Source organism: Podarcis melisellensis (assembly GCF_964234715.1).
Source record: "Podarcis melisellensis genome assembly, chromosome: 17".
NCBI classification, from domain to species: Eukaryota; Metazoa; Chordata; class Lepidosauria; order Squamata; family Lacertidae; genus Podarcis; species Podarcis melisellensis.
In genome coordinates, this window is record NC_138534.1 from 513,386 (window position 1) to 535,240 (window position 21,855).

Consider the following 21,855-nt stretch of genomic DNA (forward strand, 5'->3'; position numbering starts at 1 on the left):
TTTGAATGTACCTTTTATTAGACTCTCTTATGCCTCCAAGCAGCAGCACGATAAAACAGTTTGTTTGTGCATGGCTGCCTTCCTTGCCCTGATTCAATAGCCAGTCCCCCTCCTTTCAATGTCTGTTAGCCAACAGCAACTACATGGAAGGGGGTGGCCACTTAATGCCTAGAAAAGTCTTTGCTGCAACACAGCATCACATCTAATCAAAATCCTGCTTAGAGAAGTTGGGGCTAGCTTAAGCCGGTAGTAGCAAAAAACACTTTCCCTTTCCTTTTCCATTTTTTGGGTGGGGGCGGGTTCCCACTTAAAACCGTATGAATATTTCTTTAAAAAGACTATATACAGGCAAGGCTAAAGGCCACCGGCACAGGGGCGAGGTCAAAGGCTGCTAGATTCTACAAGATAAAGAAGAAGGGGCTCAGAGCCAAAACACCAGACCATTTTAATTATTTTTTTAAAAATGAGAGCTTATGAAAATAAAAAAAAAAAGGTTCCGGTTCAGTTGGCACTTAATCATGAAGGTCTGGTCATGAAGGAAAACACCTGCAAAGGAAAAAGACAGACAGACTTTAGGGAAGGAAAGACACAACACAGGACCCTACCATCTTCCCCTTAACCGAGCCAGAGATTCCAGCTGCTGCCCTTTTGCAGGAAAGTGGAGGCCAATTTGCATGCAAGCAATTCAAGTTGTTGATCAGACCCAAGGAGAAAAAGCCTCCCTGATCATTCCTGTGGTCACAGTAGCCAAGAAAAGCTTTTAATCCTGGGCTCATGGCCAATGCCAAAGGTTGACAGGGGTTAGTCAGCTCATGTAATTGAGTCCTCCTCAGCCAAATTACCTCCAGTCCCTGCCGCACATGAGCACTCAGCATCCTGGACTGACACTGATGCCACTAACTCACCAGCTCAGCGGTTGGTGGCTGTGCGCAGATCTGTGGTCAGGGGGTCGTGCTGGATCGTCTGGTGCAGCATGAGAGCGAGCAGCCCAGCGCGGTTGGTCATAGCCATGCGGACGTTCCGCTCCTGCTCAAACAGCTCGTCCAGCTTGTACCACTGACACAAAGGAACAAGAGGAAAGCAATCACACCTAGCCCATCGTCCAAAGGATTCCCATTAGCTGCAACCCTCCCTGAAATTGACACGCCTATTTCACAGGCAGCATGACAAGGCCATTGTCCTTTTGTGCTGTCCACCCGCCCAAGGTCTAACACAAGTTCCCAATCCGTACCACGCGCACTCGCTCCAGGTCCACCTCTGCCCGTCGCAGTTTCTCCCAGCAGTAGTGGCGGTTGCATTTGCGCTTGGGCACGCGGCAGAATTCCCCCGTGAGCTCAAACACGTCTTTTACCATGGGACACCCACACACCTCATCTGCTGACACCTAGGGAAAAGTTGCAGTTGAGATTGAGCAGGATGAAGCCATAGCTGTGGTGTGTGTCTCACTGAAAAATATTCTGCACAAAGATAATCCAAATGGAACACAAGAGAAGAGCAGTTCTACAACCTGTAAAAATTGCATAATTTTCTCACTTTGCATAACTTATTCGGGCTTTACTAGTCATAGGATCAAAGAATCACAAAACTTCAGCATTAGAAGGGATCCTGAGGGTCATCCAGTCCAACCCCCTGCAATGCAATAATCATAACTAAATTGTACATGACAGATGACCATCCAGCCTTTCGAGGGAGTCGGTTCTGCTGTCATGCAGGACACTGAAGTCCTTTGCTCTCTGAGAATATTGTTCCGTTATGCCTCTGGCTTGCCATACTTCCGCAGGCATCACCCATTAGCTTGCAAGTGTATCCGTGCTAGAAACTAAGGGCTAGATTAGAAACTTGCTTTCCTTATAATGATAGCCAATTCCATGTTCAGTGCTGCATACTGTGCTCTCTCTGCACTCTTACTGAATCACCACAGCACAAAGCCCTGGGTAAAGCTCACAACACTGTATTTCACCTAATAGTCCTTCCCCTCCTAAATCTGAATGATGGCCTATCCTAGCCTGTTCCTAAACTACAGTGGACTAGGACCTCACCGGAAGAGCACTCTGTTCCTACCTTGGGGTCACGGGAATGCTCTGGGCACAAGACCTGCAAGCGTTTGCAGTAGGTCTTGCTTTGTGGGTTGTAGACATCACAGAAAAGGCGAGTTGCCCTGGAGAAAAGAATACACACAGGTAAGATTACAAAGTCATGGCCTTATCCTCAGCAAACTTGATAAGAAATGGGTTATTTTTAAAAATGTAAATGAAACTTTAAAAAAAAAATAATGGAGTGTCAATTCAGGTTAAATGCTAGGAAAGCAAGGTTGCACATCAACACTGTGGAACACACCTTGTTGCCTCACCTGGAGTCAGGCCTGTCCACTCTAATGGGCAGAAGCACTTAAGGGTTCCAGACAGGAGTCTGGAGTTGACAGAGATTTAAGCAGAGATATTCTACATGCATAGCATGTGTGTCCCAAATTTAGAAGCAAAATTAATTCTGCCTTATCTGAGATCAGAGTTTCTTGATCAGAAAGAGCAGCAGTTGGGGGAAGAGAGAAACCTGACGAATGGGGTTCCTGATTTCCCACAAATACATTTTGAGGTGGGAGAATAACCCTCTCCACAGATTTCACTCCCATTCTGTTTCCCAGATGTTTCCACCCAGTGCTCCACAAAGCAGCTCAAAACCATTATGTGGGAATGCACACAGCAACCCCTTCATAACTCGTAAAAGTCAGCAGTGGACCAAGCTATTTAGGAAGACCATTGAAATGAAGATGTTGCTGAGTTTTAAGACAGTATTAGGACCCAATTTATGAGAACACAAGAAGCGCTGTGCTGAATCAGGTCAATGGCCCATCTAGTCCAGCATCCTGTTCTCACAGTGGCCAATCGGATTCCTATGGGAAACCAAGGTGGCCTGAACTACACAATTTCAGTCTACAGTTAGAGATTCACATGCCCACTAAAGGGGGTGAATTCCCCAAACCATAAAACTAGATGTCAGTAAAAGGACACATTCCTTCTTGATATTTAGTTTTCTACATGAAGGTTTTATTTCCCCTGCCACCTAAGCCCACCTAACATTGGTAGATCCCACACCCCTTTAATACCTCAGTGAGAACTGGGCCTCCTAGCCTGCTACCTGTTAAGGATGCTTTAGGCTGAAGCATGGTGTCTATCTTGACAAGCCAATCCTTTTAATCCACTCTCTCCCATGTACCTGCCCATGTAGGAGTAAAGTGAGGGCTGTCAGTTTCTTTCCAAGTTACCGAGCAGACATTCATTCAGTCATAAGCAGATCAGACAGACATCAAATTCAAGATTACATACTCCAAGCACCCTTTTCTTTGCACTAATACCAACTAGCAACATGGGGTACACTTTTTAAAACCATTTATGCCCATCCACCTTTCATAAAAAGAAAGTGAGCATGGAGGTGGGCACCCAGTACTGTTGACATAAGGCACTAGGATTCCCTTGTTCCGTAAGTGAGATGCAAAAGTCTCACATTGTTCTGGGAGTGGAAAGGAAGCTATGGATTCCGACTCTTGTAATGGCCTACAGCTACAAACATTAAATATGTATTGGCAAAAACTAGATTTCCACCCAGTGGACAGTACTGGGTTTGGAAAGGGCCATTGCATTTCTTCACAGCTTCTTGTTCCCATCAGGGTAACTATGTAACAAAGGAGCAGAACTGCAAGACAGATGGCACCAGTGGCATACAACCTGGTGAGGAGGGTTTGGTGAACAGCCCATAGCGAAAAGGAACTTGAGAGTTGGGCAGGTAGCTTACCCTTCAATACGTGTTGGATACATAGACCCAAAGGATGTCTGGCTCTCGTACTGCGGGGGATGGGGGGAGACAGACAGAAAAGAAAAACACAGCCATGAAGTCACAGCAGAACAAACATTAAAAGCACCATCAAGTGAAGAAAAGATCCTCCACCTAAGTTCAACTAGCTCTTAACCTACCAGCCAGTGAGCTAGAAATCCAGTGGACTTCCAAGCCCCACTATGACAGGTGGGCAGGGCTGCTGCAGAAATGATAGGTAGCCCCAGAGTTCCAGGTTCTGACTATAGAAGCCGAGCTCGTTTCCAAGGCATCTAGCCATCAACAGACCTATCCCAACATATTTATGCAACACATTGGCTAAAACTATTTATGGTAGCCAAAATATCATGTGGCCAGCAGTTCCCAAAACATCAGCTATGCAGATAATAGGTTAAATATGGGAGAGGTCAAGCTACAGTGAACAGCGTATTGCATTTCAATACTACCCTTTATTCAGAAATATTTTCATATACATTTGGGGGGGGGTGTAGAAGTTAGTTCTTGAAAATGTAAGTTATTTATTCAGCTTCCTGAACTCAATTGTTCTTTGTACAGAATTTGCATTGTTTTTTTCCATGCAGCTCTGTCTATAGCTGCTTGACAAATGTTAAAGGACAGTAATCTCCCTTGACCCACTGATGGAGCAAATTAGAAAGCTGCTCCGGGGTGGAGGAAAAAACTTTTTTTTCTTTGCCTTATGTGAGTATTAATAACCCTCCACCCCAAAGAAAGAAGAACCGCCGTATTTTATTACACAAGCAGGAATTTAAAAACTGTGTGGGATGAATTAATGATGAATGAAGAGAGGATTGGTAAAGATCGGAGAATGGAAAAATTTTATGACGCAGTTTTAAAATGGCGTCTCGCAAGACAGGCTTGCTTATGAAAGACGGGGGGAGGAGAACCAGGACTATTTGAAAGTGAACGATGATTGGAATTTGATCTTAACCTGGCAGAGCCCTCTATGAGATATTTTACAAGCCTGGGAAAACGAAAGGGCAGACCGAAGATAAACTTTCGAAGGAGGGGAATGGCGGCTGTCCCTATGAGATATGACTTTTGGAGTGTGTAAAACCCACACAGACAATGTTTGTTTTCAACCTGCCTGTGAAGATTATCAGAGATCGCAAAGAAAGGAATATATGACAACAACAAGAAGATGAAGAAAGTAATAGAGAGACTATCTGGATAGAACTGGATAGAACTGTTTAATTAAAGCAGTAATAGAAGTGATGTTTGGATCCTCGTCCGGAGCTTGATGTATGGGTACCCCCAACAAAATTGAAAAATTTGGCTGTATAATTTGGAATTAATGTGATTTGAAATAATGTGATATAATTGGCCTGTTAATAAAAATTATGTTTTTTAAAAAAATTAGAAAGCTGCTCCACAATCCAGCAGAGGAGGCTCTTTGGCTAAGACTTTTCCACATCCTGGGGTTACCTACCACATGTACCAAACCTTTTTTTAACCCAGTTTCAGGTATGCCACAAAGATCCCTGTTTCAGAGGCTGGATAGCAGCGTCTCAATTCAAACACAGGCCCCTGAAGCCCAACACCAAGGTTACCCAGCGCAGAGAAGACAGGCAGCTAACCTTGGCATAGCACCGCTCCATGTGCCGCAGCGCCACCTTGGGGTTGATGGGGTGGCCGCAGGAGACACAGAATATCTGCAAGTCTGTGTCATCACTGTCTCCTTCACTGGTCTGTGGCAGAGGAAAGAGGCAAGCAGGTGTCAGGATTTAGTGGTCAGATTTTTAAAGCAAACAGCATCCCACCCTACAACTCCATGAGGAAGTTCTGAGCAAGCCTGCAGAACTTATAACCCACCAAGGCAAAACCCCCTCAGCCAGACACCTGAAAATCCCACCCCCAGTTTCTGCAGTTCCAGGTAAGCTACAGTACTAAAACATTTAGGAAGCACTTAATAAATAAAGGGATGGGTGCCCTGCTGTGTGCCCAAGAACATTTCCAACACCTTACGTCACTGCTCCTAGCAAAGAACAATACTGGAGGAAACCCAGCCAGATAGGCAGGGTACAAATATATATTTTTTATTATTACTACTACTGCTGCTGCTTTGTTTTCACCCGCATGTGTTGTAACGCCTAATGCAGATCCTAACGCTTGGTCACACCAGGGATTAAACAAGTAAGCTTTGGCATCAATTGAAATCAGCAGATGCTGCCAACCTGAGAATCATAAGGCAAAAGCAAGCTGAACTATAGCTTATTTTATCATAAGAATTTATATCCTGCCCCTCGCAATAAAATTCCCAGGGAAGTCTGCGTTGTTGTCATTTTCTTTATCCCTTCAGAACATCAGAAATAAATTGCTCTGGACTGGAGAATCAAGCTCACATGCAACCATTCCAGCACTGAATAAGTCACAGGTAGGGCATACCTAGAATAAGGGTATGTTCTCTGTTTAATCTGGGAACAGACCCATGCTGTCAATGTTCACAACTATCTGTGAAATTTACACCCAAATGTATGAAATAAAACACACGTATATAGTTAGGTTGCAAAAGGGCTCCAGTCTAATGCACCCAAATCCTCCCTGGAAGGTTAAGGAGGTGCTGTTTGCAACCCCCCAAGAGAGGAGGCCTGGCTGCCTGCTCCTTTCTCCTGCACTTCTTCCAGGTACCTCTTCGTCTTCTTTGATGGCTTGCTGCTTGGCCCGGACAATGACAGCCTCCAATTCATGGAATTTGCGCTCCATCTCCTGTAACTTGAGTCGGGCCTGCTGCTGCTCCCGCCGTATCCGCTCTAGTAGCTTCTTGCCATGCTCTTCTGCCACGCATGGACTTTGCTGCCACTGCTGGATGCGCTGCGGGAGGATCTCATATATGCGGCTGGGAAAGGACAGAAACAAGAGGGTGCATGCAACTGAAAACTGGCCAATATGATGGTAACAGGGTGCATCACACAGCATCACACCGCACAACACAAACCTACAGGATGGGAACATTTTCAGCTCATAAGAAAACCACCCGGAACACCCACAACTCAAACTGATGCACTTGCTCCCAGGCTTAGGCTGTTACGGGATTCACTTTGCCCATTACTGCATTATGACATTCCTCCTCCCAATCGCCCTTTCAGTTATGTCATAATTACTTCTTTGGGACAGCTGAAGAGCTGAGGCTAAGGTTAAGCATCCAAAGGGCCCAAGTGAGTCCACATTTTAAAAGCCCAAAGTCTCTTTCCTGCCACACAAGCCCCTGCATTACCCAACCCATGCTGGAAAACCAATGAATGGGCAAAGCTGCTAAGAAAAGAAATAAAGCTGCCCCCCAAGGAGGGCTCTCCCACTTACTTTGCTGCCAGCTTCATGCCACATTCATCCGAGCAGTACTTGGAGTTAGTCCGAGCAGCCTGGATGCAGCCAGGGCCAAGGCACTGGTGGAGTGATGATGGGTCTTTGGTGTCCACCCGCTCAGCATGCTTTGACCGGTCGCGATGCTTTTGCTTCTGCTTGTGACGTTTGTATTTCTCCTCCTTCTGCAGGGCAAGAACCAGAGATGACACGGCTAGAATTCACCCATCCTTGCAAGAGCAAAAAGGGACACCAGTGTTTACTCATGACCTTCAAATACAGGCAACCCCATTTACTGCCGCCTATTTCCTACTTCTGTGATTAGGATAGTTTGGCCATAAAGCCAACAGTACATTCATCCAACACTGACACTTCAGGCAGCAATGACCTGCCAGCTGCCTGCACTCCTTTCGCTAACCCTAACACCCCCCCCCCACTGGTAATTATAGCAGGAGAGGTGGAAGGCAGATACGTTTATTCCTTTTGCTATCCTTTTGCAAGATATCTCCAGCCTGCAGGCTTAATAAGGCCTCCCAGGCCCTTTTGGCCAAACCAAACCAACCAGGGCCAAAACGGGGTTGCAGACAATGCTAATCAGCTAATCAGCAATGCCTGAAAAGTCCTTTGAAGCCCTGATTATTAGCTAATTGCTGAGGCTTTAATGTGCAGCATACGGCTCTCTGCCAGCAGCAGCAATCAATTAATGGTCAGCGCTTGAAGAGAGCTCTACACAGTGGAAGCCCCACAGGTGGCTGGGATTGGCTGCACCATTGAGGAAGCAGGCAGAAGGGGCTTGGATTGGAAGGGCTTCCTCCAGAGGGTTTGAATCTGTGTCTCTCTGCTCACAGTCCAGAACGCTTAGCAACTACACCACAGTGGTTTTATCATCATCTAACAGAAGCCACTGAAGTCTAAAGCAATCACCAAAATGGGTTGTCAGACTAGTTATTTATTGTATTAAAACAACATCTTGTAAATACATTCATATGCTTAGTCTTCTGTCACAAGTCACAATGCAACAACTCTCCTCTTTTATATGTATTTTTGTGTCGCCATGCAATGACTGTATACTTTTCACATTAAAAAATGCATAAGCCAGGACCAGAGCTTCACGTGTACTAGGTCCCAGGTTTAATCTGTGATATATTCAATTAAAAGGAGCAAGGGATAGGGAGAAACACTTCTTGCCAAAGACTCTGGAGGGCAGGGGTGCCATCTCCTAGGAGCTGAGCCCTTTGGGGCCCCCTGATAATTTTGGGAGGGGGCAACCCCACCCCAAAGTCCAAAGGTGGCAGGTGGCAGGAAACAGCCCCAGGCCAATGGCAGCAGGAGGAGCCAAAGCCACAACTATGGAAGCTTGTGCTGCTACTTGTGCTGCTGCGGGGTTCAGCTCTGCCCCAGCTCCTCCAAAGTAGGACAAGCCTGGAGCCAAGTGCAGTGCAGCTTCAATGGCCGCAGCTCCTTCTCCTCTTGCCATGGAGGGGAAGAAGGTGGGAAGCAGCGCCAGACCAGTGGCAATGGCAGCAGCAGAAGGCGTTGCAGCCACTGAAGCCATGCCACTGCTGCAATGCTGCGCCCAGCTTCTCCAACATCACACATTGCCACACACACCCCCCCCAATTCTTCGGAAGGTGGCACCGATGCTGGAGGGCCACTGCCAGTCAGAGTAGAACACCCTTTCTCTAACTGTTGTGGGCTGTAACTCTCACCTTCCCTGACTACTGACTATGATGACTGGGGCTGATGGGAGTTGTAGTCTGAAACCTCATAAGGGCCCCATGCTGGGGGAAGCAAGAGTAGACTATACTAGCATAGGTTGGAGGGCTTGAGTAGTTCCAGCCTTAATGCCACTGTGGCCCTGTTGTATGAGATCACTTTCAGTTCTTGGCACATGAAGATGTGGACCAGAGGTATGAAGAAATACCACTCATGACATGTTCTCTCGACCCTTGCCTTCCTTGGCTTGTTTGAGCTTAGCTTTGCTGGAGGGGGCTGGCAGGATTGATCCAGGGAGCAGTTAATGCCTCTTTGCAAAAAGGGCTTGCCCCAACCATCTTGGAAAAGGTGATGGTCCCCTACTCCTCAAGAGCCCCCCATCCCCGGCCCCCAAGGTCCTTGATAACTCCTGCCCAATTGCTAACATCCCCATTTTAGGCATGGTGCACAAGACAGTTGTGGTTGTGCGTACTTAAATGAAGTAGATTATCTGACCTACTTCAGTCCCGGCCTCCTGAGCAATGATACAGTGGATCAACAGGGGAGGGGGGTATTTGCTGTGCCATCCAGTATTGCTCACTGTGCTGTACCATCCTTCCCAGGGACTGTGCACTAAATTTGGAACTCTCTCCCCGCAGAGGTGCTGACAGCAATATTGTTGTTAGCCTTCGGTTGTCCAGTCAAAACTTAACTCTTCTCCCAGGCTTCCAGTTGAGTTGTTGAGGCTGCCCTATGGTTTCAGTTTGGCCTGTTCTGTGTTGTTCATATTGTATGATCTAATCTAAAATTGTATTTAGTTTTAATTTGTGGAAGCCAATTTGAGATCCTTAGTGAAAAACCATCTTAAAATCTCAATAAATAAACAAATATTCTGATTTTACAAGTGTGATTTTGTCCTGTTACATACCCAAAAAAAATTGCAGCTCTGGGAAAAGGCCTGGTCACTAAAAACAAGTCTGGCACTCTTACAGTTGTGACATTTCCCACCCACCATCTAGGATCATACCTTCTTCTCAGACTTCTTCTCCCTCCGCTTGACATGCTTCACTTTCACAGCACGTTTCCGCAACACAGGATCAAGGAAGGGCGCATCGTCAGTGTCGCTGAGCCACGGCTAAGAGAGGAAAAGAGAGAAAAGTAAAAGGAGTCTTCCAATAAATCTAGATGTGCAAAAGTAGAGGGCCTTTTCTGTGGTCGTGCCCGCCCTGTGGAACACCCTCTGGTCAGATGTGAAGGAAATAAAAACTATGTGACTTTTAGAAAACATCTGAAGGCAGTACTGTTTGATGTCGTATTGTGTTTTAATTTGTTGGAAGTTGTCCAGAGTGACTGGGGGAACCCAGTCAGATGGGCAGTATATAAACAACAAATTTTATTATCATTATTACTACTTACTACTACTACTACTACTACTACTACTACAACCTGTGGACTGCAACTCCCACCAGCCCTAGTCAACATGGCCAATGGTCAGGGATGATGGGAGTTGTAGTTCAGCAACACCCAGAGGCCCACAGGTTCCCCATTCTCGTGCTAAAAGGATCTGGAGGTTGTCTGGCAGGGTAGTTTGGCTTAAGAAGGGCAGGAAAGCATTTGGTCCCTGCCCCCAAGAAAGAACTGTGTGCAGTCTGAACTTCACATCCTGGTTAACAGCTAGCTTTGTGGAAGAACCCCTAAGAGGTTCCAGGCCAAACCCATATATGCCAGTGCTTGCAATGGTGGCTGCAGCCCTTTCACACCCTTATTTTCTTCCTGGCAGCTGCTATCTATGCTGCAACTTCATCATGCAAACTCGGGCCAGTCTTGACAGCGCTCATCTCACTCTATAGGCCGGGAGCCAGCGCTGTCCGCAGACACCTGCGGGTCACGTGGCCAGCATGACAAGCTGCATCTGGCGAGCCAGCGCAGCACACGGAACGCCGTTTACCTTCCCGCTGGTAAGCGGTCCCTATTTATCTACTTGCACCTGGCGGTGCTTTCGAACTGCTAGGTTGGCAGGCGCTGGGACCGAACGGCAGGAGCGCACCCCGCCACGGGGATTCGAACCGCCGACCAAGCGATCGGCAAGTCCTAGGCGCTGAGGTTTAACCCACAGCGCCACCCGTTTAACTTACCCTTAAGGTAAGTTATAGCAATTAAATGCAGGCTAAAAAGCAACTGCTGCCTGCCTAGAAAGCAGCTAAGCAGCAGCAACAGCTCTGAATGTTCACAAAGGGTTACCATATTTTTCACCCCATAGGACACACTGGCCCATAGGACGCACCTAGTTTTTTGGGGGGGAAATAAAGAAAAAAAATTATCCCCCCCCAGCCGCAGCTTCAGCACTTCAGCTGCGCTCCGGGCAGCAGGCTGCTATCCCTCCCGCGGGCTCCCCAGGCTTGCTGATAGCTTCCCCTCTTGCTCTCCAAGCTTCAGCGAAAGCCTGCATTCGCCCCATAGGACGCACACAGATTTCCCCTTCATTTTTGGAGGGGAAAAAGTGTGTACTCTAGGGCAAAAAATACGGTACATTCAGTGACAAGCACACAAAGTTCTGCTTGTGTAACAGATTTCCCCTTCCCTCCTCTCCCCACGCATTCCCAAAATCTACTTGCAAAGGTCTCCCAGCCTCCTGGAGAAGATTTCCGGGGGGGGGGGGGAGCAAGGAAAATTCCATACCACATGTGGAAGTTTGTTGCACAAACAGAGCTACCATGGTGGATACAACCCAAACATCCCAACTGCTGGGGGCGGGGGTTGTCAGCAGTAGAACATTAATCAACAGTACAGCTTCTGTGAGAGAAATTGTTAGGAGACTTAGAGCGAAGGAATCAGCATCTTGCCCAAAAGCCATGTAAGAGGGCTCAGGGCATTGGGTCTGCAAAGCCTTCCTTTAAGACTAAAAGGGGTTTCTCCATTTGCTGGTTGAAATTTACATCTGGTGTGTGAGCTAATTTCTGGCTTTAAGAAGAGTTGATCGTTTGAGGGCTGAAGATAAAGCAAGTATACTCCAATTGTTGGAACCAATAGTTTTTAAAAAATCAAGGGAGTTCTGAGTGCTAGGATCCCTATTTTCTTTATGTTTAGTTCTCTGTATACTATCCTTACGAAAGTATTGCTTTGAAATGGAATTTTGCTACTTCATATTTCATCTATGGGAAAGGATTGTGTTTTGATAAGAAATAACGCTGTGAAGATCTTAAGTTGGATAAGGAAGATTGAAGATCTTAAGGTGGAGACTGAATTGTTACTAGGATCAAGAACATTCAGTATGACAAATACATCACTGGACGTTCCATTGACTGTTGACAACCTTCAGCAAATGTTTGAAGAGCAAATAAAAATGATTAGAGCTAAGACTGATGAAATAGTGAATGAAAGTGGTCCATAGAAGGATGAAATGGAAAGTGGAATCCAAGAGGATACAGAGACTTCAGAATAGAATATGGATAAAGGATTGCCAGAACAGGAGGGTGAAAAGGTAGAGTTGGAGGCAACAGACGGTGAAATGGAAGTCTTACATACAGGTGCTTGGAGGAATGAAATAGCCAAATGGGAGAGTTGTAATGTTGGAGGAATGGAATGAAGCCATGGGTGGAGAGATGAAGTGACACCCTAAGCTGACAGAAGTAAGAGTTGAGAGAGAAAATACTCTGTGTACAACTTGATGTGAATTCAGAGGAAAAAGCTATCAGGCCTCCAGTGCTTTTCCTAGAAAAAGAATGGAAGAAACATAGCTGGAAGAGATCGTTTTTGAAAAAAATCAAGATGGAAAACCACAGCAAATTGATGACATTCATTAATAATAATTGGTGATCCCCTTTTGGACTTTTTGTGTAAAAAGGAAAATGAATTAATCTATTTGGGTCAAAAGACTGGAAAATATTGCCTAACAGAATGCAGATCAGTTGGGTGTCATTTTAGAGTGAATATTTTGAATAATTTCTTTTATTCAAAAGGTGGGAAATCAGAAAGTTTTTCCCTTCTTGTTGTTGTTGTTTTTCTTCTTTTTCTTTGCTTTTCCTTTGGTGTTTTCTGTTCTCTTTCTCTCTGTTTATTTATTTATTTTAATCTAAAAATATTTCTTTATGAAAAAAATTAATTAAAATTTGGCTTTTTTAAAAAAGGAATGGAAGTCCCACAGCCAGACCTATATGTTGTTACGTAAGAGGTTCTGGGAAACAAAGAAGCAAAGGGGCTGGGAATCAAGAGCAACAAGAGGGTCTGTGTAAGCAGTCAGCTAAATAGTAAACACTCAAGAGGAAAAGGGCTAGAGAGTTTAGAGACCTGAGGGAAAGATGGCTTAAAATGAGGAAACAAGGTGAGCCACAGAAGCAGCAACAAAAAGCAGACCTGAGGATAGATTTCATATACTGTGCTCTAGGAATAGTTGAAAGTGGATAAGCAGGGAACCATTTAGCCATGTTTTTTTGGCTATATTTCTCCAGCGTACTTGATTTGAGTAATTTCAGAACACAGAATAAGAGATGATGTGGGGCAAGAAAGAGGCAACCCAGAACACATCCTGTTCTAGGACACAGCTTTTTGACATCAGTATGCATGAGCCCTGCCAACTCGACCAAGGAATCCCAAGGGAACAGGTCCAGCACAGGTCTCACCAGGTTCTGGTCATCGAAGGCCCCTGAACAAAGCTCCTGATACAAATCGGGATCTATGTGCAGATCGTCATCCGACAGGGGTTCAGGTGTGGCAGCCGATTCTAGCTGTTCCTTTAGCATCTGCAGATCATCCTCCCGCCCCCGTAACATCTATTGAGCATTAGGGTAAGTGGGGGTGGGAGAGGGAGGGGAAAGCAGTGAGAGAAAAAGGAGAAAAGAAGAAAGAGAGGAAAGCATTAAAGAAGCCATCTATCTGGCTTCAAAAGCATAATGCATTGAAACGGCACAGACGTGAGCACACCCCTCCCTTCCTGAGCACAGCTTTGGTGAACAGAAAACAGAACTCACTGAAGATCAAAGCAGCAAAGTGTGAGAAGCAGAAATATAGAGAAAGAGAGAGAGAGAGAATCCCAACACCCGCTTATTTCCCAAAATCAGTAAGAGAGAAGAGGCTCAGTCATTTCAAAAAAAGCAGGGCTGAAGTGTCCAACAAAAAAACCTGCAATTGAGAATGCATCCAAACTGGACTCTGAGATTGCAATCCTACACTCACTTTCCTTGGAGTTAAGCCCAACTGAACTCAGCAGGACCTTACTTCCAAGTAAACATGTACAGGAATGCACTGCCACGTACCAAGTTATCTCAACTACACCCCACTAACTATTAGGCTGCCTCCGAACATAGAGCAGAACAAGGTGGAAATGATGTGGCATAATGGACCATCTCACTTCAAGACAGGTGAGGGTTATCTTTTAATATATATTTATGGCTATCCTTTTTGAATACACCCTGCAAGGGGGATAAAATCAACATGGAGTAAGCCAGATCATACATTTTCTCCCTGCTATGCTACATTCCTTCCAGAAGGGAGATTTTTTTGTTCTACATGTACTCCATCTGCAATCTGAAGCAGCACAGTCCACTTAACCACTCCCAGATTTTTTTCCACCTTATTTTGCTGTGTGCATAGACCAGGTCTCATTCTGCTTCCCCTATCTAGGGGGGAAAAACCAGGAGTCCCAACTGAACACTCAACTATTTTAGGTCCCGTTTTTAATGAAAAAGAAAAAAAAGAAAGAAAAAAAACTGGAGGGAAAAAGGAAACTTACCGAAGCTGGAAAATATTTATAGGACTCCTAGGAAGAAAAGAACGGGAAACAAAAATCACGTGTGAGCTACACACAAATCAACAGCTTGAATTTGAGGTGGCTGCTCCTCTGGGGTGGAGCAGCCAAGAAAGTGACCCACAGAGAAAAGCATGCAATGATCTCTGGGCAGAAAGCGCCCACCGGAATACTCACCCGAGCCCGAACCTGGCACTGCCTCAGCCGGCACTTCTGGCGGATTTTGTTGGGGCCCCCAAATTTCTTCATGTCACGGCAGAAATCACACTGTCCACAGTCCTCTGTGCGCCTGCAGGCCTCGCATTCACCGCACATGCGCGCTGAGCGCTTGATCTGCTGCTGATTTTAAAAAATGAAAGGAAGTGGGGAGAGATGAGTATGTGGAGGCTATCTAGAGGGATCACTGGAGTTATTTGTTAAAATTTTGTAACCTGATCTTCCTCCAAAGTGTTCGATATGGCATACATATTATCAGAGAGCAAGACAAGAGAGCAAGACCCATATGGAGCATGTTAAAATATTCCAGCACAGGTGAGACAGCCCAAATTGTCACAAAGATCAAATGGTGAAACTGAGGGTTCCCCTTTTCTCAACAAGAGGAAAAGCACTCCTGGCCACAGGAACCTGAGGGATCCACAGCAATGTCCTTAACTTGGGCACGAGGTGGTAGTTACTACTTACTTACTCAGATCTATCAAACATGCCTCAGATTTATAGAGCCAGATACTGCCAGCCATGAAACCTGCAAATGAGCTTAAGTACTCCCTTTCCTTCCTCACATCATCCAGAAACCTCAATTATCAGCAACACAGGGAGTTCACAAGCAGAGTAGGAGTGGAATGGCCTTCCACTATTGTTTATTCACAGCATGCATTCATCAGGAAGTATATTGCCTTCTGTCCATGGAGATTCCATTCAGCTATTGTGGCTGATAGACACGTATACACAACAGATCGTATACTGATAAACATATATTATACTACAGCACAATCCCATACTCAGAAGAAAACCCCACTTAGTACAAAGGGGCCTATTTCCAGGTGAGTACAGGATTGCAACCTTAACCTGCCTGCTTTTAAAACAAGTGGCTCTCATCAATGTGCGTATTTAACCTTCAGGGTTCATCACATAAGAGTCCAAACAAGCTAACACTATACATTATTATCTAGGCAGGAGGAGAAATTTGAGGCAACAACTATACGTGACTTAAATCCTTGCTGGGGAACCTGTTGCTGGACTCCCACTCCCCCCAGTCAGCATGGCCAATGGTCAGCTATGATAGGAGTCAGAATTCAACATCTGGAGGGTCACAGGCTCCCCACCCCTGACCTAAACAGGATATCAGATGTGAAAATGTTTATGCAGAGCCAAATGATCATTTTAACTGCACCATATTTGTAGGCTTTCCAAGTGAACATCCAGGGCCTGTTACTAGAGAGCTGCAATGCCTACTTGCAACCGGGCTCTCTGTGCGAACATGCTTGCTCGCTTGCCCATAACACTGCTACCTGCACCCCAGTCCTGTACAAAACATTTCAAGGTCCAAAGAAATACTGACAGGAGAGCAGCAGGATGGAAGGGGGGCATACATTTCCCCAGCATTTAATATGTGCCGTCTTAAAACGCTATTATAGTCCCATGCCACTGTTCACTAAATTTTTAGATTCTTGTGTTATAATTTTATGGATTGATTGTATTAATGCTTTGAATTTTGTACACCACTCTGTAATATTTTCTCTCAGAAAAGCAGTATATAAATAATAATTATAATGAAGAAAGAAACTCCAGACTGCCTTCTCCAAGCAGGTGAACTGCAGCAATCAGAGGAAATTCTAAAATTATATATGTAATTGTATATGTAAATGTTTTATGTATGTTTTTAAAATAATGCAAATTGCTTTGTGATGCCTCATGGGAAGCAGTTCATAAATAAACTATATAAATGAGTAATAAAATTATCCGTTAGTGCTGGTCAAGACCCCACAAATCCTGGGTTCTAGCCTCTATTGGAAGCAAGTCCTTTAGCTTGATAACCAGCTTTGAATAAAAGGATTCAGCCAGAGGAAAGCAGATTGGGGGGGGGGGAGATGTGTTGGAGATTAGGCATAAAGAGATGGTAACCAATCTCTTGGAAGATTTGCCGCAAAATGAATGCTGCTTAGTTGTTACAGCAAGTGTTCCACTTGGGCAGAGGTGAGTGAACATCCCAAAGAAGTCTGAAGCAGCTATTACAGCAAATGCATCAAAAATCTCTAAGCCCACAAAGAGGCCTGGACTAGTTGCTCTCATTTGCTCTTTTATTTTTTCTGTTGTTTTTATGTTCAATATATGAATTTCACTTTTATCTGCTATATAAATGCTTTTTGCAATAAATAGCAGGATAAATAAATAGAATTAGAAATGTTTTAAATAAATGGCTTGAAGAATTGTATTTTTAAATAAATGGCTTATTTTAAATAAATGGCTTGAAGAATGGCTTGAAGTCCACACACCGTTTGCTACAGCCCCATGGTCTTCTATAATGATTTCACCTTCATGCTGTCCAATCAAGAACAGACAAGGGAGGCAAAAAGCTGGACAGGAGCATTTACCTGTACTACGTGAAACAGTCAAACAATGACTGTTGGGAGTAGGCAGTTGCCCCACAATTCTGAACCCAAACACTCAACATTCTGGAGTTGGAATGCCAGGCCCTGCACAGGTGTGACTGAACTCTGCTCCCTTTCACTGCTAAAACACTTACTTTTGAGCTGCGACTCTGCTCTAATGCCAGTTCTTGGGCCTTCGCACGCAGCTCGTCCTTCTCGGCACGTTCATGTTCACCCTCACGATCCTTCTCCTTGGACTTTTTGTGCCTGTACCGGATCTCAAGGGTTGGGTCTCTCTCTGTAGAGCAGAAAGGAAAATTAGCTAAGAGAACCCACATGGTTCAACTCTTGGACCAGAGAGTAGTGGGCAAATACAGGCAGATGTAGTCCTTTCTCTGAATCTAAGTTGGCCTGGACCAGCAAGTAGTTTGAAAAAAGTCTTGTGTATGATATACTGAACTACACAGAGGGAGATCAGGGTATAAAACTTTAACAAATTAACTCCAGTGGTTACTTCGGTTTCCGGCTACATCATGAGTCACTGGCAGTAGCTGCTTGCTGCCCTCCACAGGCAGCAAGGAGATTCAGGCAGGGGAAAACCAGGATTTATGAGGCAAAAATCCTTGCAATGTTCCCCAGTTGGGTCTGGGGAGCTCACTGCATCCCACTGTGCCGCCAAGCCCGTGTCTGCCAACTTGAAAGGCAGAGCAGTATGGACGAGCCTCCATCTCCAGCATGATTTGTGGTTGGTTCCTCCATAATTTGGACAATTGGCATTAATTGAGAGGCACCCCTGAACCGACATATGCTAATGGCCAGCGATCAGTCAGCTGCCGAAAGATCTGGACTTTGGCTCTTTGAAGGTATCTGAATGTTTTCTTTGAAGCTTGAGAACCCTTAACAGCCAGGAAAAGAAGGGGAGGACAAGGTGCTTTGTGCTTTCTTGTGGTTTTCAAATTGTCTCCTTTTTTCCTATCCTCCCCTGCATAATGAAAAGGACGTGTGTAGCCGCAGCTGTTATTTTGTTTGTTACTTCAGAAAAGAGGGAGGAGGCTTTTGATTTATGCTCAACAAAAAATTTAACAAAGTTTTATAATGCCCTCCTCCCCAACCAAGGATGAATGGACTTTATTTAAAATTATTCCTGAACTGCTGTTGGAGGAATGAAGTAGGTGGGGGGAGAATGAACTGCTGCCAAACAGGTGTAGTAAAGAGGCTGAATTTGAGAAAAGATCTTACTTTTAACTGTGTGCCGAGGAAGAACTCCAGAGTGGAATTTTAATGCAGGGGGTTTGGATATTCATTCTATGAGTTTTTTATGTTTGCAGCTCGAACGCTAGTCCGTAAACAGTGGAAGGAATGTAATGTGACCTAGCACCATCCAGATAAACACTGCAAAGAACTGAACAATGGAAGATAATAATTAACTCTCCCAGCACACCAGGCCTGGAACAACTATGTATATACACACGTGAAATGGACTATTTATTTATAAGATTTAACGGAGGTGCTGTTTGTAAGGTGAAAAAAGCAGCCAGCTGGGAGAATGGTTTAACGGCAAGTGAAGGATATCAACTGGACTCTAAATAAGAGGAAATGTTGATGATCATATGTTCAGAACAGGAGCAGGAAACCTGATTTTAAGAAACTGTATTAAACTAATTTAATTTGGTTTGATTTGTAATAATTTGGAAAAATTAATAAAAACTTTTTTGAAAAAATCCTTAATAAAAAAGGCACATGGCAAGCTACAGTTTATAGCCACGTTGCACTTATTTTACAATGACCTTAATAAGAAATTATCACTCTTTGCCAGGCTGCAAAAAGACAGTCTATTCAAGCTCAGATTGCTTCCAACAAATTAAGCTTCTTTTTACTTACCTCCATTCCAGATTCTGCAGCATTTCCCCATCATATTTGCCAACATCAGTGACAATAATAAATGTATAGCTTTGTAAGCAAAATCAAGGCATTCCACGTTTCTAATACACTATCTGAAGGACCCAAACACAGGACTTTGCCAGTTATACAGGGACTAGCCCAGTCTCAATACTATCTTGTTTGTAAACTCACCTCGGCACTGCATGCAGTACCATTCCCGTATGGCCTTTGCCATCTTCTCAGTAATGTTAATGCAGTGGCCATGGAACCATTCGTTGCAGTGATCGCAGCCTCTGGGATGCGGAGGGGGGCAAAGAAAGGGAAAGGTGAGGATTCCCTAACTCAGCTTCTTGGCAGCCAGGTTTCAGAACATTACAACTTTCTGCATACCCTCCCAGTAAGCTCCTTTTTCGACACAACTGCAGCCTTCAGAAAGAATACCCTTCGCTCTGACCGCCCCACACTGCTCCTCAAGATCTACCACAGCTGAACCGGACCAGAGCAGCCCCCCCCCCGCGTCCAGCATGCAGAGGCGAGGCCCCGCGCAGCCCCCGAGCAATCCCTCATCCCTCAGCCCAGCCTGTCCCTTCCGCCCCTCGCAGCTCCTCGGGGACTCACATCATGAAACAGTTGATATCCGGCTTGCGGCAGATGCAGTAGACGGGGGCATTTTCTCCATTCTCCGACTTGGACTCCTCACCCAGAACAGCCAGGTCGGGATCAGAAAATTCATCCTGGGGAGCGAAGGACAGAAGGAAAGGTGAGCGGGGCTGCCTGGCGGAGAGCTCCCTCCTCCTCCGAAGCAGCCGCCCTCCCCCCCCCGAGCCCCCTTCCCTCGCGGGGCGCCGCCTTCCCCGCCGCGCGCGCTCACCATGGTCTCCCTTGTTCTGGCCTGTGAAGAGGAAGCCCAATCGACTTCCCGCCCCCCGCCCTCCATATCCGTTTCCGCCTTCGCCCGAGCAAGGAGAGAAACAACATCCGGGTCTCCAGCGCCTCCCCCGCCCTTTACAAAGATGGCCGCCTCTTCCACGCCACACGAAGACGGAAATCTTCGTCGGTGGTCCGTCTCTTACGAGGGCGCTGCCTTCTTCCTGCTTGCCAGTGACAAAAATGTCCGTTGTTCGCTTCAAGGGATTTGCACAGTTCAGCTTTCGAACAGGAAGTGGCCATCTTTGATGGTGGCAGCACTCAGGCTAGATAAATAGAACGAATCGCGATCAGGCGAGGGAGGTTACTGGGTCTTATTTTGTGTTTTTTATCTTGTATTTCTATGTTGTGAATCGCCCTGAGATCTACAGACAAGGGGCCTATACAAATTTAGCAATAATAATAATAATAATAATGGTGAGATCGGTTTTTAAAAAAGGAAAAAAACTGGTAAACAAGAGTGTAATTGTTAATGGATGTCACTGCATACTTCCAAGTGTAAAAATACCGAGTGGTTGTGATTTTAAAATACTTCTGCCCTTCTTAAATATTTGTCAGTGCTCAAGATGAGATAATTATGGTTTTCTATTTCCATTGATGCTACCCAAAACCAATACGATAAGCTAGATTTTGAGCAGATCATATTTATGCAGGTCATTTTCACCTTTCCTTGTCACACTTAGTTCCTTTTTGATCTCTGAAACTAATAGGCAGGGTTAATATTCTAGGAATCCTGCTCAGCATATCCATCCTTCAGCCATAACTACAGCAGGGGCAAAGGTGTTGCAGGGGAGGAGCACTGGATGAGAGGAAGCTTTAGTTAAGAGTCAAAGGAAATTAATCTCATTAAAAAATGAACACAGAATTTCACATACTTAAACTTAAATTTAACTTCAAAATTTATTTTCCCCCCAGGTGTGGAGTTGTATGGATTTTTTTTAAAGAGTTTAAGAAGGATTTTACACATGGCAGGTGTTTCAATTCTTGTTTGTTTTTTAACCTTAGAGTTGATAGAAGCATTGTTGTATGTGATGTGCATCTTTCTCTCCAATTATTTCACCACTCAAGCAGGTTTTGCAAGGTTTGCCAATCCTGCTAAAACCTGTTTGAGCAGAGGTAACAGTGAAACAAAATAAATAACTGCGCCCTTCAGATGATTACCTGGTTTGCATGTAACAGTAAGCCATAAACAATGGCTCACTGTAAGCGAGGAGCAGACTGGTGCACACTGCTCAGTTGTGCCCAGCCCTCTTGTCTTTTTGTGTGCCAGGAGAAAATAAGCCGGAGTACTGGCTTAGCATCATATGCACTAGCAGTAAGCAAGAACAAACCTTGACTTCTGCTTTGTCTAGAGTGAAATAAACTAGGAGTACAGTGGTACCTCGGGTTACATACTCTTCAGGTTACAAACCCCGCTAACCCAAAAATAGTGCTTCAGGTTAAGAACTTTGCTTCAGAATGAGAACAGAAATCGTGCTTCGGCGGTGCAGCAGCAGCAGGAGGCGGCCCCATTAGCTAAAGTGGTGCTTCAGGTTAAGAACAGTTTCAGGTTAAGAACAGACCTCCGGAACAAATTAAGTACTTAACCCGAGGTACCACTGTACTGGTTTGCATGTAAAGCTAGGCCAGCATTCTGGTTTATTTCCTCTTGACACAGCACAAGAAGAAGAGGGTGGGTGACTGAGCAACATGCCCTAGCCAACATGTTTCTCATGGGCAGTAAGCTATGATTTGTTTCATACCATGGCTTAGCATTATGTGTGAACTGGGCTGAACACATGCAGATGAGAAGCAGGATTACCCTAGCATATTCTGTACAGACCCTACACATGTAGGTTTAACATTGCAATCAGAAAATCCTGCTTTTTGGAAGAT

The 21,855-nt window shown here is 45.0% G+C and overlaps 1 protein-coding gene across 5 annotated transcripts; it reads right to left on the bottom strand.

Annotated features, from left to right (window-relative positions):
• Window positions 1–20,068, bottom strand: CXXC1 (CXXC finger protein 1). Of its 5 annotated transcripts, none has more exons than XM_081895238.1 (16): window positions 19,925–20,068; window positions 19,672–19,787; window positions 19,246–19,346; window positions 17,328–17,470; window positions 14,762–14,920; window positions 14,570–14,596; window positions 13,461–13,610; window positions 9,869–9,976; window positions 7,147–7,331; window positions 6,475–6,682; window positions 5,424–5,534; window positions 3,790–3,839; window positions 2,062–2,158; window positions 1,232–1,384; window positions 906–1,056; window positions 1–546 (listed from the first exon to the last, which is right to left on the bottom strand). In XM_081895238.1, the coding sequence occupies exons 1-15, from the start codon at window positions 19,988–19,990 to the stop codon at window positions 910–912; spliced, it is 1,821 nt and encodes a 606-aa protein (XP_081751364.1). In that variant the 5' UTR covers window positions 19,991–20,068; the 3' UTR covers window positions 1–546; window positions 906–909. The 5 variants fall into 5 exon arrangements, with proteins under 5 accessions (XP_081751364.1, XP_081751363.1, XP_081751365.1 ...); XM_081895237.1 differs by having other exon boundaries at window positions 14,762–14,923; XM_081895239.1 differs by lacking the exon at window positions 14,570–14,596 and having other exon boundaries at window positions 14,762–14,923.
• Window positions 20,069–21,855: the final 1,787 nt, after the last annotated feature.